This window comes from Amblyraja radiata, chromosome 1 (genome assembly GCF_010909765.2).
Source record: "Amblyraja radiata isolate CabotCenter1 chromosome 1, sAmbRad1.1.pri, whole genome shotgun sequence".
In the NCBI taxonomy this organism is placed as follows: domain Eukaryota; kingdom Metazoa; phylum Chordata; class Chondrichthyes; order Rajiformes; family Rajidae; genus Amblyraja; species Amblyraja radiata.
In genome coordinates, this window is record NC_045956.1 from 120462395 (window position 1) to 120489625 (window position 27231).

The 27231-nt window shown below is 42.6% G+C and overlaps 1 protein-coding gene across 2 annotated transcripts in view; it reads right to left on the reverse strand.

Annotated features, from left to right (window-relative positions):
* Positions 1-24738, reverse strand: part of rnf180 (ring finger protein 180) — a 134331-nt gene extending 109593 nt beyond the window's left edge. Inside the window, exons 1-5 of one of the 2 annotated variants that reach the window (XM_033029949.1) lie at positions 24329-24738; positions 8544-8686; positions 8356-8465; positions 5604-5728; positions 2084-2164 (exon numbers count right to left, since the gene is read on the reverse strand). In XM_033029949.1, the coding sequence (XP_032885840.1) occupies positions 2084-2164; positions 5604-5699 (177 nt within the window). In that variant the 5' untranslated portion in view covers positions 5700-5728; positions 8356-8465; positions 8544-8686; positions 24329-24738. The remainder of the gene's footprint in view (positions 1-2083; positions 2165-5603; positions 5729-8355; positions 8466-8543; positions 8687-24328) is intronic. The other variant, XM_033029939.1, reaches the window with a different exon arrangement.
* Positions 24739-27231: the final 2493 nt, after the last annotated feature.

A 27231-nucleotide genomic window follows, 5' to 3' on the forward strand; every position in this document is an offset into this window, starting at 1 on the left:
TTCTACTTCTAATGCTTTTATAATCAAACTATTGCCACCTCTTTTTTCACATTAGAAGAGCATCAAGAGAAAAATGCTATGCAACCCAGGAGGTTACTTAAACAGGATAAATACCTGCTAGGAATGGCACCTGATAGCTGGAGTCTTCTGATAGAGACAATGACAATATTTTTTTAAAAGGACATGTTTTAAATAAATAAATACATAAATAGATAGATAAATAGATAAATAAGTAAATATGTAGAATACTATTCTGTAGTTAAAGATGGTGAAAACTTCTCAGTTACAGAAGTTCTGGTAATTCAGATTCTTGTGTGAATGATGTCCTGAATGTAACACGGCAAAAACTATTTTTTTGCTATTTAAAAATAATCAAATCGGTACACAGTGGAGAGTTAATGAAAGAACCTACACAATTAAAAGTTGGAATTGAATTATAGGCTGGAAGTTCTTTTCCAGTTATTAAAATAAACACAAGAAAGACAAATCTAAGAATAGTAAAATTAGTACTTACTACTTCAATTAAAATATGCAATTTAATCATTTTGGTGGAATCCTGCGGCTATATTAACGTCTTCTTCTGGTTCATTTTCATTGCTAAACTTTGCTAATTATTTTTTGAAATTTAGACACGAAAAAGCATTGAGCAGATAAGATTTTATCTACCGCTCTACTTATTTACTGCATGCAATAAATAGCCAAGTTTAAAACACGGTTCAAATAACCTTTCCCCTCTAGTGGAGAAGGTCCTCACCACTTCTGTTTCATACTATGTGACTCGAGACTCAAAGTGTCAATGATGAAAGAAGTTACAAGAATTTTAATTCAGAACTAACTGTATGGTGGACCATCTCCACCACTGACACCCTTGAAAATGCTTTTCTCCCCAAGGATATAGAGGCTTCTAAAACTGGAGGGCAGAGGGTGAGACGTGAGGGGAGAGATTTAAGCAGGGACCTCAGGGGCAATATTTTCATTCAGACAACTTTCGTCAACAACTTCTAGTTGTATATTAATGATTTGGACGAGGGGATTGAAGGCTTTGTGGCCAAATTTGCAGATGATACGAAAATACATGGAAGGGCAGATAGTGTAGAGAAAGCAGGGAGTCTGCAGAAAGACTTGGATAGGTTGGAAGAGTGGGCAGAGAAGTGGCAGATGCAATATAGCGTAGCAAAATGTGGAGTCATGCATTTTGGTAGTGGGAATAAAGACGTAGATTTTTTTCTAATTGGGGAGAATCCAGAAATCGGAGGAGCAAAGGGACTTGGTGCAGGATTCCCAAAAAGTTAATCTGCAAGTAGTAAAGAAAGCAAATGCAATGCTAGTATTTATTTCGAGAGGGCTTGTATACAAAAGCAAGGATGTAATGCTGAGGCTCTATTAGGGGCTGGTCAGGCTGCATTTGGAATATTATGAGGAATTGTGGGCACCATATCTGAGGAAGGATGTGCTGGCTCTGGAGAGGGTCCGGAGGAGGTTTACAAGCATGATCCCAGGAATTAGTAGATTAACATATGATGAGCATTTGACAGCACTGGGCCCATATTTGCTGGAGTTTAGAAGAATGAGGGGGAACCTCATTGAAACATACAGAAAAGTGAAAGGTATGGATAGTGGATGTGGAGAGGATATTTCCACTAGTGGGAGAGTCTAGGACTAGAGGCCATAGCTTCAGAATTAAAGGACGTTCTTTTAGGAAGGAGATGAAGATACATTTCTCTAGTGGGTGAGAGTGGCGAATTTGGAATTCTTTGGGGGCTGTGGGGGCGAAGTCAGTAGATATATTTAAGGCAGAGATAGATTGATTCTTGATTAGTACGAGTGTCAGAGGTTATGGGGAGAAGGCAGGAGAATGGAATTATGAGGGAGATATAGATCAGCCGTGATGGAATGGTGGAGTAGACTTGATGGGCCGAATGGCCTAATTCTACTCCTATCACATATGATCTTATGATCATAGGGGCCTAGATTTGACCCATTTCTGATTACATGTTGCACGCAAAGCAGTAATCACTTCTCCAAATGGAAACCTTTCTGCTATGTTTCCTGCATTCAACATTTTAAATTCATCATTATTTACCTTTTCTATCTCTTTTCTTATCCACTCTGGAGCAGACTCTAAATTCACATGCCAAATTGTACAGTTGATTTGCCCAGCATTCTAAAATAAAGAAAAAATAAATCTGTAAAATAATAAAGGTCATTTAATTTACTTCACCATGAAGAAGAAGGCAAGAAACATACAGCAAACAGAAGTTAGAAGAAACTATGAAACATTCAGTCTGACATGTCTATCATCTCATTGAGAGGATTGTAACTGAAGTTTTCTCTTCGAATTCTCGCCATCTTTGGTTCTGAAGACTAAAATTGGAGTTGTAAGTTAAAATATGGAGAAAAAGAGAGGAACTTTCCTTATTGGTGAATGGGGCAAAGGAGAGGGTGAAAGAAATTAGATTAAACTAGACTGTGGGACCCGTTGGGTCCCAGCATCACACGGGAGGGCTGGTCACCAACGCAATATTCCCCCTCTCCAACAATTCCAATATTGCTCGCCAGTGGGGGGGCTGTCTGTTGCGCTAGTATGGGTGTTGCGGGCCGACGGTACTGGTTTCCAGAGGGCTAGTATAGACATTGTGGGCCGAATGGATACTTGGGCAGGCATCCAAATGTTGCAACGATTTTAAAAGCCAAGCCAAGGCAAACAATTGGGCTGCAGCCACCTGCCAACCAAAGTTCATTTTGTGAACACAAACTTGTTAAAAAGGCGAGGCAAACAATTGGGCTGCAGCCACCTGACAACCAAAATTCATTTTGTGATCACAAACTTTTTAAAAAGGTGAGGCAAACAATTGGGCTGCAGCCACTTTACAGCCGCATTGCGGGGACTCACCGGGGAGTAGACGTGCGTTCAGTGTTATTCGCAGCTCAGAGAGCCGTGACCCTCTTGCTTCCTGGGTCTGGCAGAGACTGAGTGAGGCACTACACTTCCGGGTTTTATAGTCCCTCCCCCCAGTGAGAATGGGGAATTTTTTAAAAACATTAATATCTCTCTGATTTTTCATCGATGGGAAAAATCCTCTGGTCTAGGAAGACGGAGGGGGTCTCTGAGCGAGGTGGCCAAAAATGACGGCCGTAGGTGGCGGCGTTCTCTCGGAAATCGCACCACAGTAGGCCAAAAGCGGTTAACATCAGACTTTTAGCAATATAGATTAGAAACTGCTGCAGAGTAGAAACAGATAGAAGTGCTGGCTTTGCCCAAGCTGGAGAGGAGAATCGGATGCTCAGGGGAACCATGGAAAGACAACGACATGGGAGGCTTCTGTTTGGCCCATCATATCCATGTCTGTTGAAAAACAGTTGACCAGCCTGATCCCATCTTCAAACAATAAAATGGAGAAACAAGATGCTGCAGATGCTAGAATCTTGGTCCCTGTACACACACACACACACTCTCCCTCTCTCGCTTCTTCTTCCTCTCCCGTTCCCTCTCTCTCTCTCTTTCTCTCTCTCTCTCTCTCTCTCCTTCTCCATCTCATTCTCCCAGGTGTAAAGTTCACCCAAAAATAGTAACAATTCTCACAGCCTTCTACTCATCGATGAGTCCTGCTTGCGATGGCTGGTCTGGAGAACTCTAGGGTCCTTGCACAGTTCCAATCTCTGTACGAGGTGAAGTCCAAAGTTGGAGAGTTCCTTGGCCGTTGATATTCCCGACTTGTATGTGCACATCAGCAGATGAGGCAAGATCAGCAGATAGTCTATTCAATGCCCCATTGTTCTTCTGCGACAATTACACCCAGCCATATCTTGTTCACCACACCCTAAATCACTGAGTCATGACATGGTAGTGCAAGGAATCATTAGTCAACCCTTTCCTTACAACATCCTCCAGCATGACACCAGGATTGTAAAGTTGTAGTCTCATGTTTTCCACTTCTGTTATTTTTAAACAATCTAGACTTTTATCTAGACTTGGTGATTTGTTCATTTTCAAAAAATGACAAACCCATTTATACTTCCTCTTTTATCTTGCTTGTCTTACCTCATATTTTACATAAGGTCGACAAAAATGCTGGAGGCAACTCAGCAGGTGAGGCAGCATGTATGGAACGAAGGAATAGGCGATGTTTCAGGTCGAGACCCTTCTTCAGACTGATGTCAGGGCGGGAAAAAGAAAGGAAAAGGCGGAGACAGTAAACTTGTGGGAAGGGGAGGGGAAGGAGGGAGAAATCAAGGACTACCTGAAATTGGAAAAGTCAATGTTCATACCGCTGGGGTGTAAACTACCCAAGCGAAATATGAGGTGCTGTTCCTCCAATTTGCACTGGGCCTCACTCTGGCAATGGAGGAGGCCCAGGACTGCAAGATCGTATTCCTCGGCAACATCCCTCTTTTTCTGCGACGAAGGCACAAAAAGTTCATTTAGAAGATTACCCATATCGTCCACCTCTTTAGATTGAATCCCTGTTAAGGCCACGCATTCCTTAGTTATCCCCTTGTTCTTTGGCTATTCTTTGATCTGTTGCCCGTATATTTTCATGTAGTTCCATTCCTACAGTTTTTTATATTCTTCCAGGTTTTCTGGTGCAAAATGTTCTTAACATCTGACACATACTTTCCCATTTTGATCTTATCTTACTTTGTATGTACTTTGTCAGCCAGGCAGCTCTTGAATTGTCCTCTTAAATGTCGCCTATTACTTCAAGAATAATTTGCCTTTAAGTGTTTGTTACAAGTCCACTTTTGTTAAAGCAATTCTCACCTGCATAAAATTGCGCTTACCCCAATTTAAAACCTTCTCTCTTATCCCATCATTGTCTTCTTAAATAACTATGCTAAATGTAATTTAATTATGATTACTAGCACAAAAATTGCTTCCCTACTAATAATCCTTCCATCCACACAACTTCATAAGAAATGGGAGCAAGCGAAGCGCATGTAGCCCTTTAATCCTACAACTGTATTCGACAGGTCGGGGGGAGTTCCCCCCTGCCATGGGTACCATGTAATCCCGTGCTACCTGCTCCATGGTCGGATAGTAGGCGACTAAACCGTAACCCCCACTTGGTTTGCCAGGTGAGGAGGGGGCTGTGGACCCCCAGCAGGACCAAAAACAAGACCTGTCAAAGGGCGGATGAGCTTCTAGCGAGCCAATGGGCATCCACACTTCAGTAGAAGTTGCAATCACTGTCGTACATAGCATTGTAAGGAATGATGATAAAGCACACACACCAAAATCATATACTTCCAGCAACGGAGGACAGAGACGTGTGGTGCGTCCGTCACCGATCCCGTTGGAGACCAGCACCACTGTGTCGCTAATGTTGTCAACGGTGATGAATTGATTTGAATGTATTCAACAAGATCAAGGCTGTTATCTCACCTCATCTTCATTTACTTTATCTATCTCGATATATTTTTGATTCCTGTAGTATTCAAACTTCTACTCATTTTAGTTTTGAATGAAATGAACAGCTGAACATTCACAGGCCTCCAAGTCAGTCAAAACAAAATCACGTAAAATCTCAAAGCTAAATTTCGAGAGATATATTTATTGCCAGCTAATGATACGTGGCATTTATGTTACTAAAGATGAATTGTACCTGTGTTTTGGATGGCTCTATCCCTTGTGAAATGGACAAACTACCAGCATCCAATACCAATCTTCGACATTTCCAGCATCGTAGAATACCTTCCATTTATGAATTCTAAGCGGATCATCATATGCCTGGGAGATAATGAGCATGAAATAATTACAAATAGGTCATCAGAAATAATTAAAAGGCAAAGCTTAAATTGAACATTCTGCCCTTGTGGCAAAAGGGATCAGGGGGTATGGAGAGAAGGTAGGTACAGGATACTGAGTTGGATGATCAGCCATGATCATATTGAATGGCGGTGCAGGCTCGAAGGGCCGAATGGCCTACTCCTGCACCTATTTTCTATGTTTCTATGTTTCTATATATGAGAAATTAAAGTTGTATTAAACCAAATCATAACACTAATTTTGGTGAAACATTTAAATTTGAAGTGTCTGAAAATTTATTTTTTTATCATGTCATTAGAATTTATGTTCACAGTACCAATAAGATCAGCTAAAATTGCAAATTACAACTTAGTAAATTTGTAACTAATTTCTTGCAGAAAATGTATGATTAACAATGAAACTAACCATTCATGAAGCATCTTATGAGGTGATATTTAAGAGATTTGCTCCTGTTAACATTTTCCTTATTCATTAAATATTATTGTAGTCAAAAATCAGCAGGGAGGGCATTATTTAAAGCGATGCAATTAAAAAAAAAGTAACATCAAGAATAAGCTCGGTTATAATCAATCTTGAAACTTTGTCACAAACATGGAACATCTTCAACTCAGATACACCCACAGGCTTTGCTATAACACTTCAATACACACACAACACGTCATATATTTCAGAACTTTATTCACAATATTTATCTGTTCATGAAAATAACAATTTTAATAAAATATTAATTCATAATAAAGATGAATTCGTAAATAACAATTTTCAGTCATGAATTCATCTTTATTATGAATTAATATTTGAGTTAAGAACGTGCACCGTGCACATACGTGTTCGGTTGCAGTACTTTTTCATTCCCAATAACAGCTTTTGAGTTATTTAGAGATAGTGGAAAGGCATTGGGATGTCAGGAGGTTGATTGTTACCACAGGATACTCCTTCTCCAATCTGTTCTTGTAGCACAATATTTATGTGGCTGGTCCATTTGAGTTCCTCATCAATAGTTTGCCCAGAATGGTATTGGCGAGAGAGACTTAGTGATAGTAATGTGTTAAAGAGCAAGGATATGTTGTTAACATTTTTCTTGCTGTGAATGATTATTTGGTCATTGTCTGGAAATTTTCCTTGAGTACCATCAATTTTTGATTTTATCAGGAATCCTTATGCAACAATGATCAAATAGGAGTACTATATTTTACATCACCGCTCGGGTTCAGCTGTTTCGTCCAAGTTTATATCAGAGCATGATAATCTGAAGGACTACCTTAACATTTAAGGATACTCCTTAACATTTCTGTGCCTGAATACTCTGTGCACTCACCCTATCTATTCCCCTCACGATTTTGTACACCTCCATTGACTTGAGAATTAAGGGACAGAAGTTTAGGGGTAACATGAGGGGGAACTTCTTTACTCAGAGAGTGGTAGCTGTGTGGAATGAGCTTCCAGTGGAAGTAGTGGAGGCAGGTTCGATTTTATCATTTAAAAATACATTGGATAGGTATATGGACGGGATAGGAATGGAGGGTTATGGTCTGAGTGCAGGTAGATGGGACTAGGGGAAAATAAGTGTTCGGCACGGACTTGAAGGGCCGAGATGGCCTGTTTCCGTGCTGTAATTGTTATATGGTTATATGGTTATAAGACATTCCCTCAGCCTCCTGCGCTCGAAGGAATAATATCCTAGCCTGCCCAACCTCTCAGCCCCTCAAGTCCTAACCGATCTCATATCCAGCTTAATGGCATCCTTCCTGTAGCATGGTGACCAGAACTGAACAGATCTCTCCATATGCAACCACACAAACATCTTGTGCAACTGTAACATAAAATACCAATTTTTATAGTCACCACCCTGACTGATGAGGATGAATGTGTCAAAAGCCATCTTGACCACCATATCTAACTGTGACTACACTTTCAGGGAACTATGTATCTGTACTCCCAAATCCCTCTGGTCAACCCTCCCCAAGTTCCTGCCATTCACTGTGAAGGGCCGGCACTGGTTTAACTTCCCAAAATGCTGCACCTTGCACTTATCTGCATTAAACCTCATTAACCATTCCCCAGCCTACTTGCCCAGCTGATCAAGATCCTGCAGTGATTTTTTTGTAACTATCTTCACTATCTACTATACCACCCACTTTGGTGTCATCTGCAAACTTACTAATCATGCCTTGTACATTCTCATCCAAATCATTGATATAAACCACAAACAGCACTGGGCCCAGCACCGATCCCCAAGGCACAGCACGTCACAGTCTGAAAAACATCCTTCAACCATTACCCACCGCTTCAATCCATGAATCCATTCTGTTTCCACTTGGCTAGCTCTACCTGAATCCCATGCGATCTAACCTTCCAGAGCAGCCTACCATGCGGAACCTTATTGAACTTCCTTGCTGAAGTCCATAAATGCAATGTCTATGACCTTGGCCTCATCAACATTTTCGGTTATCTCTTCAAAATCTCAATCAACTTCGTAAGACATGATCATCCACTTATAAACCCACGTTGACTATCCCAAATCAGTCCCTGCTGTCCAAATGCATGTATCTCTAAAACCTCAGAATCCTCTACAGTAACTCGCCTACCACAGATGTTAGGGTCACTGGTCTGTAGTTCCCAGGATTCTCCTTGCAGCCTTTCTTCAATAGAGGCACAACATTAGCCACCCTCCAGTCTTCTGGCCCATCACCCGTGTCTAATGACGAAAAGACCACATCATGAGTAACAAATGAAGTATACTAAATTGGAAAGTGCAAGTAGGTCACTGGTTTACCTGACATTTTTATTTGGGGATTCGGATGGTGAGACGCAAGAAGGTAAAATTGCAGGTGTTGCATTTCCTGTCATTGCATTTGAAACTATCAGAAGTCGTCGTCAGTTTGTTATTCAAGGAACGGTCCTTTCACAAACTGTAAGCTGAAGGGAACGAAAGATATGTTAGGTGGAGGCATCATTGGAAGTATTAGAGATGGCAAAATTCTACGTTTAATTGTATACAATTATACAATAGAAAGATGTTTTCATCTGATGTCCATATAAATAACAGCAAGCTTTGTTTTTTGCATAATTAGGACTAATCTCCTGTTACCTAGAGACAGCACCCTGATCTGGGTCCAGAGAGTCTATTTTACAAAATCAAAAGCCTCCTGGAATTCAATGGCATTGTCTACACATTGGCAGGGCTTCTACTATCCCAATGAAGTTGTCACCCTAAAACGTCTCTCTCAATGTGAGCCGAAGGGATCGTTCCTCTGTTCTAGTTTGAAATGAATGCTTTACATCTGGAGGGAATGGACAGACGTATTTCAGGTCGGAAACCTTCTTCATACCTGCAATGGCATCTATTCATTCCCTCTGTAGCTGCAACCTGGCCCGTTGATTTCCACCAGCACTTTGATTTTTGCACAAGATTCAAGCATCTGCAATATCTTGTGTCTCTCAGATCTAAATGACAGTCAATTTGGTTGATAAGTTGATAAGAGTGAGGCAGACCACGAACAGTGCCCTGCATAATGTTTGGGACAAAGACCCATCGTTTATTTATTTGCCTCTGTTCTCCACAAGTTGAGATATGTAATAGAAAAAAAATCACATGTGGTTAAAGTGCATATTGTCAGATTTTAATAAAGGCTATTTTTATACATTTGGGTTTCACCATGTAGAAATTACAGCAGTGTTTATACATAGTTGCCCCATTTCAAGGCAACATAATGTTTGGGACACAGCAATGCCATGTAAATGAAAGTAGTCATGTTAAGTATGTTGTTGCCTATCCTTTGCATGCAATGACTGTTGGTCTGCGATTCATGGACATCACCAGTTGCTGGGTATCTTTTCTGGTGATGCTCTGCCAGGCCTGTATTGCAGCCATCTTTAACTTTTGCTTGTTTTGGGGGCTAGTCCCCTTCAGCAGATAAAAGGCATGCTCAATTGGGTTCAGATCGGGTGATTGACATGGCCACTCAAGAATTTAACATTTTTTAGCTTTGAAAAACTCCTTTGTTGTTTTAGCTGTATGTTTGGGATCATTGTCTTGCTGTAGAATGAACCGCCGGCCAATGAGTTTTGAGGCATTTGTTTGAACTTGAGCAGATGGGATGGATGTGTCTATACACTTCAGAATTCATTATGCTACTACCATCAGCAGTTGTATCATCAATGAAGATAAGTGAGCCAGTACCTTCAGCAGCCATACATGCCCAGGGCATAATACCACTTGACAATATGCACTTTAATCACATGTGATTTTTAAAAATTACATATCTCAAATTGTGGAGTACAGAGGCAAATAAATAAATGATGGGTCTTTGTCCCAAACATTATGGAGGGCGCTGTACCCATGGCATTCATTGAGCATGACCATGTCTGAGACCATTTTACCAGAAACTCAACTGTAGCAGCTACATAACTACAAAATGCTACCGATTCGACTTGCAGATTAACTTTTTGGGAATCCTGCACCAGCACTCCCATGTCCCTTTGCAACTCCGATTCCTGGATTCTTTCTCGATTTAGAAAATAGTTGATGCCTTTATTCCTCCTACTCCACACTTTGCTACACTACGTTAAATCTGCCCACTCTCCCAACCTCTCAAGTTCAAGTTCAAGTTCACATTTATTGCCACAAGCACCAATTGAGGTGCAGTGGAATTTGATTTACCATGCAGCCATACAAACAAAAGAGCACAATACACAATAGAATATAACTTGAACATCCACCACAGTGGAATCAACATTCTTCACTGTGGTGGAAGGCAGTAACTTTGTCGGTCCTCCTCCTTTGTTCATCCATGGTCGGGGCCATGAACCCTCCACAGTCGCCGCTACGGATGGCTCGATGTACAATCTCCAAGTCGTTCTGCAAAGTCCCTGCTTTCTCTACTCCACCTGCCCTTCCACCTATTTCCGTATCAACCGCAAACTTAGCCACACAGCCTTCAATCCCCTCGTCCAAATCATTAATATACAAAGTGAAGAATAGCGCCCTCAGCACCGACCCCTGCGGAACTCCACTAGTCACTGGCAACCAACCAGAAAATGCCCCCTTTATTGCCACTCTTTGTCTTCTGCCATCCAGCCAACCTGCTATCAATGCTAGTACCTGCCCTTTGATACCACGGGCTCTCATCTTCCTTAGCAGCTTCACATGTGGCACCTTATCAAAGGTTTTCTTAAAATCTAAGTAAACGCCATCTATGACTCTCCTTTGTCTGTCCTATTTACTTCTTCAAAGAATTCCAGCAAAATTGTCAAGCAAGACCTCCCCTTCACAAAGCCATGCTGACTTTGGCCTATTTTATCGTGAACTTCTAAGTACTCTGTATCCTCATCCTTTCTAATGGACTCTAAAATCTTATCAATCACCAAAGAGACTAACCGGCTACTAGTTCCCACTATTCTGCTTTGCTCCCTTCTTGTGCAGCGGGGTAATATTGGCAATTTTCCAATCATCTGGGACCTATCCTATCTCTAGTGATTATTGAAATATCATTGTCAATGCTTCCACAATCTCTAAAGCCACCTCTTTCAGAACACTAGGGTGCAGTCCATCTGATCCAGGTGACTTATCCACCTTCACCCCTTTCAGCTTCCCAAGCACCTTCTTCCTAGTAATAGCCACTCCACTAACTTCCACCCCCTGACTCTCTTGAATTTCAGGCACGTTACTGGTGTCTTCCACTGTGAAGACTGATGCAAAAAATGTATTCAACTCGACTGCCATTTCTTTATTCCCCATTATCACTTCTCCTGCATCATTCTCCAGTGGTCCAACTTCCTCTCTTGCCTCTTTCTAACTCTATATATAACTGAATAAACACTTGCTATCCTCTTTTATATTATTGGCTAGCTTACCTTCGTATTTCATCTTTTCTCCCCGTATTGCCTTTTTAGTTACCTTCTGTTGTTCTTTAAAAGCTTCCCAGTCCTCTGGCTTCCCGCTAATCTTTGCTATGTTATACGCCTTCTCTTTTAGTTTTATACTGTCCTTGACTCCCCTTGTCAGCCACGTCGCCTCGTTGTCCCCCTAGAATCTTTCTTCCTCTTTGGAATGAAAAGATCCTGCGTCTTCCGGATTATTTCCAGAAATACCTGCCATTGCTGTTCCACCATCACCCCTGTTATGTGCCCTTTCCAGTCAACTTTGGCAGTTCCTCCCTCAATCCCCTTTGCTCAGCTGCAATACCGACACCTAATTTCACCTTCTCCCTCTCAAATTGTAAATTAAAACATATTATGTTGTGGTCGCAACATCCTAGTGCTTCCTTTACCTTGAGTTCCCTTATCAAATCCGGTCCATTACATAACACTAAATCCAAAATTGCCTTTTCCTTGGTAGGATCCACCACAAGCTGCTCTAAGAATCCATCTCAGAGGCACTAGAAAAATTCCCTTTCTCGGGGTCCATTACCAACCTGATTTTCCCAGTCTACCTGTATATTGAAATGGTATACATGACCACCGTAGCATTGGCTTTTTTACATGCCAATTTTGTCTCCTGTACCCTATAACTTGTACCCTAATCCTGGCTACTGTTTGGGGGCCTGTAAATAACTCCCATTAGAGTATTTTTACCCTTCTGATTTCTTAGCTCTATCCACAATGACTCTACATCTTCCGACCCCATGTCACCCCTCGTTAAAGACTGAAGTTAATTCCTAACCAACAGAGCTACCCCACACCTTTCTGTCTTTCTGATAGGATGTATAACCCTGAATCCCTTGCAACCGTAATGCCTACAACATCATATCTGCCAATTTCCAATTGTGCTACAAGCTCATCCACTTTGTTCCTTCTGCTACATGCATTCAAATATAATACCTTCAATTCGGTGTTGACCAACCCTCCTCTCTCTCTCAACCATCCCGATTTTACCTGACCTTACTCTCTTCTCCCTTTTTAAACTTTCTGTCCTGTTATTTCTGGAGACTTCCGTGACCTTCCCTGCACTCTCTTTCCCTTTAACGGTAGCATATGCTTCCACGTTGTTGACTCCACCCCCCCACTATTCAGTTTAAACCCATCCGTGCAGCTCTAGCAGACCTGCCAGCCAGAATGTTGGTCCCTTAACCTCCAGTTAAGGTGCAACTTGTCCCTTTTGTACAGGTCACCCCTGGCCCAGAAGAGATCCCAATGACGGAGAGAACTAAATCCCTGCCCCTTGCACCAACTCCTCAGCCACACATTCAGCTCCCCTATCTGTCTGTTCCTACCCTCACTAGCATGAGGTACTGGCAGCAAACCAGAGATAACTACCCTGGAGATCTTGTAGAACTATAACATAACGTCCCAACCTGTATACATAATTCCCTATCAGACGAAAGTCAGCATGCCAAGAGCTTTCTTCACCACTCCATCTACCTGGGACTCCACTTTCAGGGGATTATGTATGTGCTCGTTGATCTATAACATTCCCCAGGATCCCATTGTGAAGGCCCTGTCCTGGTTTAACTTCAGAAAAAGCAACACCTCACAGTCATTTAATTAAACTCCATTAGATTATTTAAATATTTAGAGACATTCAAAACTTTTTTAAGTGATATAAGTAACATATAAGTTATCAAAAATGATTAACAATCTAAAAAATAATTACACACAAAATAAAGTTAAAAAATGCTTTCCCCCTTTATAATCCACTTCTTTTCTAAGCCTCAGATAATGAACTAATTGTTAGTGATAATGCATATGCCTGCCAGATGGCATTCGTCCAATATTTCATTGGTGGAAAAAGAGTGCTGCAATTAACTTGTGTGCACGGTTCTGTCATTCTCATGCGAAGAAGGCAGCCAACAGTATCTTACGCAGACTCTTATTTTAAGTTTTCAATGCTGCCTGCGCTAACTTAAATAAAAATGTGTGAGAACACACATCGATCTGGTGACATCCATTGGTGATACAAGACAAGATGAGGCCTTCTGTTTGTGAACCTTGGGAAAAAAAGAGTGAGTGAGAAATGAGGCCGAGCCCAATTTAGAGTCTGCCTTTCCTTTTGTAAAATATGCCACATGTTTATAGCAGCAACATTTTTCTTACAGGTTCATCTGAGAATTTAAAAAAATAATAATGATTCACAAGAAATGCAACGACGTCTGAAGGAAGGCCTGATTTAAACGTTTAAACATGTTTCTGAAGAAAGGCCTGATTTAAATGCAACTTTCTCTATTGCTAAAAATGTTTTAAAGGAATGATGCCTGCTAAATCTTACCTGTTCTATATATTTTTAAACATACCTGTTCTATATATTTTTAAACAATTGTTATAAGAAACTGCAGTCTGAACTGATAGTGCCTGTTTGTTAATGTTCCACTACGACATACGTGGTAAAACATGGGTCTTTCTTCCATTCAGAAATACAGAGCATTTAAGTTACACAGCCGTGCTCATGAAGCACAGCATATGTTATGCCAGCTGGCCGTCAGCGTTAGTATAGTACCGTTATACCATGTAATGGGTGGCATGCATTATATGTGTAGTGGAGATTATAAATGGCATGGATTAATACAGGTTAATCTACAGTGCCCTAGTAACATCAACCATCGCTACTAAAACTGATTAATTGCTCATTGGTCACTCACCTCAATACTAGCATTGATAGCAGGTAGGCTGGATAGCAGAAGGCAAAGAGTGGCAATAAAGGGTTGGCCGCCAATGACTAGTGGAGTTCCGCAGGGGTTGGTGCTGGGGCCGCTTGTATATTCACGTTGTATATTAATGCTTTGGATGAGGGGATTGAAGGCTTTGTGGCCACGTTAGCGGATGATACGAAAATAGGTGGAGGAGCAGGTAGTGTAGAGAAAGTAGGAACTCTGCAGAAGGACTTGGACAGGTAGGGAAAGTGGGCAGAGAAGTGGCAGATGGAATATAGTGTAGCAAACTATGGAGTCATACATTTTGGTTGTAGGAATAAAGGTGTTGACTATTTTCTAAATGGGGAGAGAATTCAGAAATCGGAGATGCATAGGGATTTGGGAGTGCTGGAGCAGGATTCCCAAAAAGTTCATCTGCTAGTCGAATCGGTAGTAAAGAAGGCATACATAATGCTAACATTTATTTCAAGAGGGCTAGGATACAATAACAGGGATGTAATGCCACTTTTGCAATATTGTGAGCAATTTTGGGCACCATATCCGAGGAAGGATGTGCTGGTTCTGGAGTGTCCAGAGGAGGTTTACAAGAAATACCCAGGAATGAGTGGGTTAACATCGGATGAACGTTTGACAGCACTGAACCTGTACTTGCTATAGTTTAGAAGAATGACGGGGGGGAAATCTATTTCACCCATTTTTCAGTTTTGGCATGTTGAACAGCTTGAAGACATCATAGCTTCTGAATGCAAATAAACTCATGAAACTGGAAAATTACAGCAATTAACCGTGAAGAGGGAACTTCCATGATACAACGCTGCTCGATGTTAGTGGGCAGCTATCCTTGATGCAAGTGGCTAATTGACTGCAAAATGCAGGCAACTCTCAAGTTGTGTTATTACTTTATATTCAAAGCATTTCTTGCCTATTTCTGAATGCACATAGACCTGCTGTTCATTTCTAAAATTATGCACTTGTGTTCTTTTAATTGCTATTTATTTCTACATGAATTCATTTCATCCACTTCCAATTAAATAAATGTCAAATCAAAAATGAAAATAGAGTCTGGCAGGCTTTGCATAAAAATAGCAAATTTAGTTTTCTTTGCTTGAACTCCATGTTCTGAAATAAGATTTGACATCTCATGGACCTAGTATGCTTTGTGAAAAGAACATCTGTTATAAATATGCCAAAGTTATGTTGTATGTATTGCTCGCTAGTATTATTCCTTTTATACTTTACTCTTTATGTTTCTATTAAACAGGCATTTTGCCTCCTTTCCCTTTGTGCCAAGAATCAACACCCCAAAACAGATTATCAACAGGCTAATGTGCAGCCAACCGCATGGCCTTTTCAAATTCTTTGCTTAAAAATGAGCTCCCGATCCTATCAATTCCTTTCCATGCACGAATATTCAGCTTTTCTTGACATGCTGGCTTAAGAGCTTGCTTCCAACGGAATTTGGATCAGTTACAGATACGGGCAGAGTAATGGCAGATGGAGTATAATCCAAGCTATTGTGAGGTGTTGAACTTTGGTAGGTCAAATTTAAGGAGAAAGTGTTCAATTAATGGCAAGACGCTTAATAGCATTGATGTACCGAGGGATCTTGATTTCTTGGTCCATAACTACCTGAAAGTAGCAACAGGTATAAGTAGGTGATAAAGGCAATCCGTGGTATACTTGCCTTCATTGGTCAAGGTATTGATTGGAAGAGTCAAGTTGTCATGTTACAGCTTTATCAAACTTTGGTTAACCCTTATTTGGCGTATTGCGTGCAGTTCTGGTCACCCAATTAGAGGAAGAATGTAGAGGGTTTGGCGAGGGTGTAGAAGTGGTTTACCAGAATGCTGCCTGGATTGGAGGATGTAGCTATATGAGGAGGTTGGGCAAACTTGGATTGGTTACTCTGGCACGTCGGAGTTTGAGGAGAGACCCAAGAGAAGTACATCAAATTATGAGATGCATAGATAGGGTAGGTAGATAGAAAAAGACAGAATCTTTTTTCTCATGATGAAAATGTCATAGCCTAGAAGGCAGAGCTTCAAGATCAGAGAGGGAAATGATTGACAGACCACGGATCTAGTGTTGAAGTCATCTTTAACTATAACATATAGCAGAGCGGTACAGCAGGGTGTTAGTTCATCACTACCGCTTCCAAGACTACTTAATGTAGGAAGTGGGTGTTAATATAAAGCATACATTAAGGTGGGGTAAATGATGCTACACTACTCTGATTGGTTCACATGCAATAACCAATCTACATCCTTCCCCATAAAGAGTAGAGATAGTTAGGCAAAGGTTAAACACATGGATTTAAACATACTCGCCGTATCTGTCAGGCGGTCTACTAATACGACCCGAACACTTACGGACAAACCCCTCTCCCTCCGTACAAGAAAAGTTAGTGGGGGAGGGAGGCAGTGAACCCGGAAAGGAGAAAGCAGCTGGGGACACTTGAGGCGACCGGTGGGGTGAGCATGCGGTACAGGTAATGTTGTTAGACGGGATTGCCGTCCCTGGCGGAGAGCGCACTCTGGGACTAGTGGTAGCAGGAGCAGCAGAGGGTTTAAACAGCAGGGGTGGAGCAAAGGTATCGGCTGGATGTGGACGCGATTCTTTTACAAGCAGCAAGTGTTGGCGGCTCCGTCTGTACAGGGCACCATCGGCGTTGACAAGGTAGGAGCGAGGTTCCTTAGACGGGCCGACAACGAAACCCAGACGGGAATGTCCCATGGTAGTCTGCAAACGGATGACTTGGCCCTGCAGTAGCGGCTTCAGTGGTTTACTGGACTTGTCATAAGAACGCTTCTGAATGTTGTGTTTCTCCTGAATGCGCTTCTGGACCGCGGCTGGCTTAAGCACCTGTGGCATCAGCTGTTGCTGAAGGATCGGAGGTGGTGTTGATGGGACATCAGGCGTTGAGCTGGTGAGCCCAGGACCTCATCTCTGGAGATGTTTCTAAGGTTTAAAAGGTCTAGATAAACATCTGACTTGGCCAGGTGGGAGCGAGCGTTCCATTGGTTGGCAAAGTGTTTAAATGCGTGGCTGGTGAATTGTCTTCCATTGTCAGTTTGCAGACGAACTGGGGGAGATGTGTGGGGCAAGATTCTTTACACAGAGTGCAGCGTGACTGGGACATGCTGACATGGATGGTGATGGAAGCAGACACAATAGTGGCATTTAAGAGGATTTCTAATAGGCACGTGGATATGCAGGGAATGGAGGTAGGGAGATTAGTTTAACTTGGCATCATGCTTGGAACAGAAGGGCCTGTTCTTGTGCTGTTCTTTGTCCTATGTTACGTCTTATAATATAGGACCTAATTGCCCATTAATTCAGATGAATTCTCAATTTTCTTGATGCTGATGATAAGAATAATTAATCCTGTAACTACCATTATATTAACAATTATTTTACAATTTTAATGTTTCTATTCCTTAATGCATTAACCTTCTGATTAAGTAAATCACAAAGCAGAGCAACGCTAGCTCTTGTATATGACATTGATTCTAAAATACTTGGCTATTCATAGCATTCAAAAGATGATGTGTTAAAAGTAAAGTTAGGCTAAGGAAGGTTAGATTCTTAATAGTCAAAATTTGTCAACATGTAAATGTTGTCATTTTAGAGATTTGGAATGATCCAATGTCAATACCTGGAAAGGGCTTATCCTGGTGATTAATGATCCCACGCATCTATCTGAATTTCAAGTCTACCAATTTTTCAAAGCTTCAACAGTTTGTTGGAGTGGTATGAATGTTCATTTGAATATTCCAGCCAATCAAAGAATCTTCTTCTTCTTCTTCCTGCGTATGGCGTGCACAGCCTAAAGTTGTAGGTCAAGTGTAGACATCCAGGCCAGGACGGCATTAGTTACTGGGTGGATGGCTTTGATGCCACCAGGGAAAAGCCTCAGTGAGCAGTCATTCACGATGTGTAGGATGGTCTGGTCTGGATGTCCGCAGTCGCAAGCAGGGCTGTCTGTCATCCACCACTGATGCAGGTGATGGGCTGTTCCTGCATGGAGGGTGCGGATTCTGTTCAGGGTTAGCCATTGTTTGCGATGGAGGTCAAATCCCAGTGGTCTCACTGTGGGGTCTGTGATGACCTCTCCATTGTTGGTGTTGGCATCTTTCCAGTCTCTGCGCCATTCAGTCTTGGAGTCAAAGTCTTCCAGGTATTTGACTGATGATCAGAATGGCGTGCGGGACTTCAGGCGCATGTTGAGCAGATTGTTCAAGTCAGTATGGATGGGAAGGTCAGGGTTAGCCTCGATGGTGCACCAATCTTTCAACATCCTCTCCCTTCTGCGTATGCTGGGAGGGGCGATATGAGAGAGGACAGGGAGCCATTGTAAAAGCGTTGACTTAAGCATCCCTGTGATGAACCGCATTGCAGAGTTAAGGACCCTTGTTTGGTGTGGCAGCAATTAGCCCAAGCTGTTGAACAAAACTTGGCTGTTGAGTGGACTAGTGCTGAGTTTGCAGTACAGAGGGTGTGTGCATTGGATCCCCAGCTGTTGCCTGCAAGTTTCCTGATGATGTTGACCCTTGCTTTCAGTTTATCAGCCACCCTTTTCAGGTGTTCACGATAGGTGAGGGTGCGATCCAGGGCAACTCCGAAGTACTTGGGGAATTCTTCATTCTTCACCGTCTTACCACAAAAGGACACTCGGAGATTTGCATTGGCGAGCCGATTGCTGAGGTGAAAGGCAGTGACAGTTGTCTTAGATGGGTTAGGGCGAAGTTGCCAGAAGGTGAAGTACTCCTCCATCCCCTTCAAGTCTTGGGTTAGCACTCTGCTGATATCCTCAAGGGCAGCTCCCTGGTGGGCAAGGGCAAGGTCATCTGCATTTGTAAACTTCCTGAACAAGGTAGTTGGCATGTCACTCACATAAATGTTGAAGAGTAGGGGAGCTAGGATAGAGCCCTGGAGGAGACCATCATTCAGTGTCCTGACGGAGCTGGTCTAATTCTCAAGCGAAACCCTAAATCTACAGTTGCTGAGGATGGATGAGAGGGCACGCATGGTGGTTTGGCACTTCAAGATTCTGGAAGCTTTCAGCAACAGACCATGTCTCCACACGGTGTCATAAGCTGATGACAGATCGACGAGATCAACACCAGTTTTCAGGGCATGATGCAAGCCAACCTTTATATTGGTAGTGAGGGCAAGGACTTGATCTGCGCAGCTTCTACCAGGTCTAAAGCCAGTTTGCTCTCTGGGCAGAACAGGATCTACCAATGGAGAAATCCACCAAGCAGGAGGCACTCAAACAGCTGTAGGATGTACACAAAAAGGAGATGGGTCGGTAACCAGCTGGATCATCAGTAAATTATGAAAGAATCAAAGAATATTCCACTGTCAATAAATAGCCAAGTATCATAAAAAAAGGATCAGCTACCTTCTGCTCTTTCCTTGATTTCATTATTGTCTGTTTCTCCCTCCTGCCGCCTCTAAAGTTTGAAATTCTATTTCATGCCATTTAGCCAGTTCCCACTGCCGTCAAATTAATGATCACATGGCTCTTTTTGCATTTGTTAAATAATATATTGATCATATTCACATACCTAATATTATTCCTAATAATTACAAACAGTAGGAGAGCAATAGGCAATTAAACTTACTCAGCTGAAAGGTTTGTGCTCAGTGCCACAAACTACTCACATAACCATGCCATCACTCATTATGGAGAATATCTGGGGATGTGGTAAGCCTGGTCAAAGTTAATGCATATAATTTTCTGGATGTAGCAAACTCTCAGGATTTTCTAAGATTTTCTAAACTTTAGGAACCTTCAGAATGTTCTAAATTGCCCAGATCTTTTTGTTTTCTGCCCAATGTTAGTACTTCTACACAATAGGCAAGTCCTGAACAAGCCTCTTTGCACATACCTTGCACAGGCAACCAAGAAGATTGATGAGGGCAGGGTAGTAGATGTTATCTACATGGGCTTTAGTAAGGCATTTGACAAGGTGCCGCCTGTCAGGCTTTGGCACTGTGTGCGTAAATCAAAAATGCGCATAAATCAAATGTAATCTAGGCACCACATGCAAGCACACTGCCATAAGGTGGCAGGCATAAATTTGAGCATGTTATTCAAAAAATAGGGGTATTAAATTAAACTTTGCTAAAAATTAGTACAAAATCGTGAGAGGAATGGATCGGGTAAACGGAAAGTCTCTTGCCGAGAGTGGGGAAATCGAGAAACTGGGGACATAGGTTTAAGGTGAGGGGGAAAGATTTAATAGGAACCTGCGAGATAACTTTTTGTTTACACATAGGGTGATGCATGTGTATGGAACAAGCTGCCGGAGGAGGTAGTTGAGGCAGGTACTATTGCCGTGTTTAAGAAACATTTAGACAGTTAAGCCCCTGTCCCACAATGCGAGTTTCCCCAAGAGCTCTCCCGAGTTTAAAAAAAAATCAAACTGCTACCACTCGGGTCGAGGAGACTGTCGGGCCAGAGCGCTGCTACTACTCTGTAATCATCAGAGGGCTCGCTTACAGACAGACCCTCGATCTGATACAGCAGCGTGCGTGTCTGTTGCATGTGCTGTTGTCGTCATGCACGAGTGATTCACCTGTCATCCAATCACAGGCCCCCTTATGCGCATCAGTTATACGCTATATTTTGCCAATTCCTGCCAAAACAAAAAAGTTCCAGTAACGTCTGGTGTTGTTCGGTTGGTTTGGCATATGCAAATACGGATAAACTTGCAAAAAAGAAGACTGTGCAGCTATGACAGGCAATGGGAAGCAAAAAGACGTGGGTTAAGCCAGTCAGCGGTGACTCGACGAAGGCCTTCTGAACTTTATGCCTCAATTCTCAATTGGGAATTCTCAATTGGCCATTGAGGGAGAATGACCTAACCGCATGCTTCCACAGAAGTGCACAAGAAGGCCACACTACCTACAAGCAATATTGGTGCATTATTCGTGAAATCTCACTGCGGAAAATGACAAAATCGCGAACACGGACTCAGCTACAACAGCACCGACTGTCTTGCTAAGCTCAACGGTGCTTTGTTTAATGATTCAAATGTTGTGACGAAGATACACTTGGGAAGAATGAAAGCTGAGATGATTACAATGAATGTTTTTAGACCAAAAACTGTGCGGGATATTATGAATGATCTGCCCTCGACCGAAGAAGGTGAGCCCACAGATTTCCTAGTTGCCACCGATGCCTCAAACAAGGGAGATAGAAAAATGTTTCCAGTGTGCATGAGATATTTCTCTGTGTCTGATGGAGGGCAGTGTAAGTTACTTGACTTTTATGAAGACAGTGATGAAACTGCAAATGGTGTACATCAAGCTCTGATGAGCTGTCTGGAAAAGTATGAACTGGATATTAGACACGTCACAGCTTATGCAGCTAATAATGCCAATGTAAACTTTGGAAAACACCACTCAGTTTACCAGTTATTGAGCAGTGCCAACAATCGCATTCTGAAAGCTAATTGCCCAGCTCACATAGCTCCTAACGCCTGCAAGCAAGCCTGAGATCAGCTGTCAGTGGATATTGAGACAATTGTTCTAAAGGTCTACAGCCACTTCTCAATATTTGGCGTGAAATACCGTGTCATGTTTGCACACGATGGCTCTCCTTTCATCCAGCCGTCAAATGTCTCCTGCAAAGCTGGCCAGCTCCTACGTCATACATGACGAGGATTTTTGAGGATGAAGAAAAGCACAGGGTGTGTTTCCACAAAGTCGTAAAAAATACAGGGTGTGTTTTTGACCAAGTCGTAAAAAAGCTGGAAGTAATAAAGCTCTGCATCACAGATGTTTACGAGGAAGTCCGAAAGTTCAAAATGACGATGCTTCAGCGGAAACAGGACAGCTTTTTTGGATACCAGACCAAGCAGCTGATGGACAAAAAGTGCCAGCACAAAGGTCCAAGCAGCAACAGGACTTTGTGAAGTTCTATGACTGTGTCATTACATACATTGACAAGTGGTTTGATTTCTCACCAGAAATGTAATGATGAAACTGAAACCGATCGGCCTCTATGAGGAGCTCTCCTTCACTGACCTGTGGCAGGTGGTGGCTGCCCTTTAAATGACAGAGACCGTCAATATGGACCAACTCTATGAAGTTTGTGCTAGCCAGGAGAAACACAGAAAGCCAGACAGGATACCACAAAGTCCACCAGTGAGAAGTGGGTAGCAAAACATAGGGAAAGCCAACTTGATCAACATGTTCCGGATTGTCTCATTTGTCCTCAGTGCGTCAGGCTCAAATGCCTTTGTAGAGAGGATCTTCTCTCTGATGACCATTAAATGGTCAGACTCAAGAAACAGATGCAGCACAGAGCTGATTAAAAATGAACTTCAAATATCTGTGAACTGTGACTTGTCGTTAGAACGCCTCTCTGGCTGTGCAAAAGGACAAAGGACTGCTTGAATCAGTCAAGAGCAGCAAGAAATATCCATGGAAAAAAGTAGACTTGGTGGGCCCCTCCCTCTTTTCCAGTGATTATATGTCTACTCTATAGGCACATACAGATAGGGTTATTTGGTGTTATTTCATGTCTGACTGGTCGTCAGATTATGCTGTGTTATAATTTGGTGTTACATTTCATGTAAACACTGAAGATATGGTTCATATATTGGATTTGTTTACCTATTCAGGGTCTTTGGGTTTTTTTCTCTCTCTCTCTCTCTCTCTCTTTTGAAAAAGGTCCCTGTTACCATCTACCAGTCCCCTTGGTCACTTCATCCTGCACCAGACCCACACCGCCGCGGCACGCCACTTTTTGTCCCTTATTTGGGAGTGAGAAAGTTGGCAACCCTACTTGGAGGTCAAGTCTATTGCTCAAAAGTAGCCACATAGGGGTGGTGAAGAAGCTAGGCTCAGTCTGAAGAAGAGTCTCTATCTGAAACGCCACCCATTTCTTCTATACAGAGATGCTGCCTGGCCCGCTGAGTCATTCCAGCATTTTGTGTCTATCTTTGGAGAAAAAGGAGCCTCTTTAGTTCTTTCCCACCCATTTGGTAGGTTCACATGTCGAGGAATTGAACAGTAAAGTTGATAGTTCATGCTGCTTGACCTGCTGAGTATTTCCAACAGTTGCTGTTTTAAATCAGATTTACATCAACTACATTTTTTCTAACATATTAAATTTGAGCCATTTAACTGGTTAATCCAAGCGCAAGTGTCAGCGGGGAACCCTAACACCCTGCTGAGTTTTCATCGAACTACTAACATCCTAAGACTCATAAATTTGTTTCACAGCACAGCTCTCAGGCACGATTAAAACCATCCCACCAGTCATGAAGACGGCTGAGCAAAACTAGGTCAAGGAAAGGTTACCTTGTCCCTTTCGCAGAAGGCACAAGTGAGGACAACAGTTGCACACCTTCACCTTGTGCACACACACACACACACACCAGGTGCTTGGCACATTGCACACACACTAAACCAAGGATACTAGAGGAGCGCTCCTCTATAATCTTTGCACTAAACAAGCCGATACAGGAGCATTGGTGTCTGTCGAGCTCGGCCGTGCACCGGGCCCAATCCCCGGGCTCAGCGCCGCTCCCCACACCCACAGCCGGGCCCATCTCAACCGCGTCCTCAAGGCAGCCCCGACCTCCTGCAGCCCCGCACCCGGGCCCATCTCAACCGCGTCCTCAAGGCAGCCCCAGCCCCAGCCGGCCGTCTGCAGCCCCGACCTCCTGCAGCCCCGACCTCCTGCAGCCCCGACCTCCTGCAGCCCCGACCTCCTGCAGCCCGCACCCGGGCTCATCTCACCGCCACCGCCACCCACTCCCGGGCTCGTCTCCCCCGCAATCTCCCCGCTCCCGGGCTCGTCTCCCCGCTCCCTGGCCCGGGCTCGTCTCCCCCGCAATCTCCCCGCTCCCGGGCTCGTCTCCCCGCTCCCTGGCCCGGGCTCGTCTCACCGCCCGCTGCTCCTTTCGGCTTCTGCAGTATCTTTGCTTTCGGCTGCTTGTTTCATTTCTCTTACCCCCCTCGGCTCTTTTCTTCACCTCCAGTTCCTTCTCTCCGTCTCCCTCACTGTGCGAGACCAAAATCTCCTTGAAGCTTCTTTTTCCCTGATGTGTAATTTCATTCTTACCGCATTTTGATATATCCAACCGGCAAAGTAATGTGAATGTAATAAAACATCGTTAAACGGGAGGTAAGAATGGGACGCCTTAGAACACGGGAGCTGATGTTTTTGATCGGTAGCGTAAAGTCACTTCATTGTGGCTCTTTGAAGAACAATGTTTTAACACAAAGTTCTGAAAACGCAAAACTTTTCAACAGATTGCCTCTTGTATCATTTGCACATGAAATAAACTGCTGGAGGAACTCGATGTTAGGCAGCATCTGCAGGGGGAATAGACAGCCACGGATTCCCGTTCCCTCCACTAATGCTGCCAGACCCGATGAATTCTTTGTTTCACTTAAAGGAACTGCAGATGCTGGAAAATCTACTACCAGTCTGAAGAAGGGTTTCGACCCGAAACGTTGCCTATTTCCTTCGCTCCACAGATGCTGCCTCACCCGCTGAGTTTCTCCAGCATTTTTGTTTACCGCTGAATTCTTTGTGGGTTTTTGCATTGCATCTGAGCTCAATTAATGTTTAACTTATAACCATATAACCATATAACAATTACAGCACGGAAACAGGCCATCTCGGCCCTACAAGTCCGTGCCGAACAACCTCACCATACTACTTCATTAACATAAAAATCGTTTGCATCAAATAATTCCCAACAATTTTTTATAAGTTCCTTTAAGACATAAATGCTTTATTAATAGTAATCTAACACACAAACAGGACCTTCATCCCAACTTGCCTATGCCGACCAAGATGTTCCTTTTGCACTGGTCCCAACTGGCTGCATTTGGCCCATATCCCACTAAACCTTTCCTATCCAATTACCTGTCCAAATATGTTTTAAATATTGTTATAGTACCTGCTTCAACTGGGCAGCTCATTCCATGTACCCACCACGTAAAAACATTGCCCCTCAGCTTCATTTTAAATCATTCCTCTCTCATGTTAAACCTATGTCCTCTGGTTCTTGATTCCCCTACTCTGGGTAAAAGCTTCTGTGCGTTCATCTGATTGATTCATCTCATGATCTTATATACCTCTATAAGATCACCTCTCAGCTTCCTGCACTCCAAGGGATAAAGTCTGCGCCTGCCCAACCTCACCCTCAAATCTTGCAACATCCTTGGATATAGTCTGCATTCTTTCTAACTGAACAACATCCTTCCTTAACCAGGGTGACCAAAACTGAACACAATACTCAAAATGCGGCAGCGCCAACATCTTGTACACCTGTAACATTACAACTTCTATACTCAAAACTCTGACTGATGAAGGCTAATGTACCGAGTCTTTTTGACCACCCTATCTACCCGGGATGCCACTTTTAGAACTTTGTACCTACACTCCCAGATCCCTCTGCTCAACAACATCCCCAAGGCCCTGCTGTTCATAGTGAAGATCCTGTCCTGGTTTGACTTTCCAAAATGCAGCACCTCGCACCTATCTGTGTTAAATTCCATTAACAACTCCTCACATCACTTACCCAACTGATCAAGACCTTGTTGTAATTTTTGATAACCATCTTTGCTATCTACAATACCTCCCACTTTAGTGTCATCTATAAATTTACTAATCATACCTTCTACATTCTTATCCAAATCATTGATATGAACCACAAACAGCAATGGGTCCAGCACCGATCCCTGAGGCACACCACTAGTCACAGGCCTCCAGTTCAAGAAACAACCTTCCATCATCACCCCCTTCCTTTCATACAGCCAATTCTCTTTTCAGTCGGTAACTCTCCCTGGATCCTATGCAATCTAATCTTCCAAAGCACCCTACCATGAGTTATAGGGAGAGGTGGAGGAGACTGGCACTCTATTCTCTGGAGCACAGGAGGATGAGGGGTGATCTTATAGAATATTGTATAAAATCATTAGAGGAATAGATCGGCCAGATGCACAAAGTCTCTTGCCCAGAGTAGGAATCAAGGACCAGAGGACATAGGTTTAAGGTGAAGAGGAAAATATTTAATAGGAATCTGAGAGATAACATTTTCACACAAAGGATGGTGGATGTATGGAACAAGCTGCCAGAGGAGGTAGTTGAGGCTGGGACAGTCCCAACATTTAAGAAACAGTTAGACAGATACATGGATAGGACTGGTTTGGAGGGATATGGACCAAATGCAGGCAGGTGGAACCATGTAGCTGGGACATGTTGGCCGGTGTGGGCAAGTAGGACCCAAGGGCCTGTTTCCACTCAGTATCACTCTATGAAGTGGAACCTTATCAAATGCCTTGCTGAAGTCCATATAGACAACATCTTGGGCTTTTCCCTCATCAGCGTTTCTCGTTACTTATTCAAAATACTCAATCAGATTTGTAACACACAATCTCCCATGTACAAAACCATGCCGACTATCCTTAATCAGCTCTTATATATCCAAATACATATATATTTTATCACTCAAAATCCTCTCCACTAACTTGCTTACCAAAGATGTTTCAGAGCAGAATATATGTGAAACATTGCATTTAAAAAATTGGGTTAGATAATGCTAGCAATGGTTTTCTTTTCAAACCTCCAGCACACAGTTTATATACTGATTACAATCCAAAGGAAGCCATTCAGACTATCATGTATGTGCTAGCTCCTGACTGAGACAATCCCTTAGTGCCATTCCTGTGAAGGGGATTGGCCAAGAAATTATTAATTACTTAATCTTTACTCAGTTTCTTTTAATAATTTTAAGCATTTTTGTTTAACTTTATTATGGTTTAATTAATTTGATGTTTTTTTTTAATGATTTGTACTGGCACAGTGGTGCAGCAGTTGATGCTGTAAGACCATAAGACATA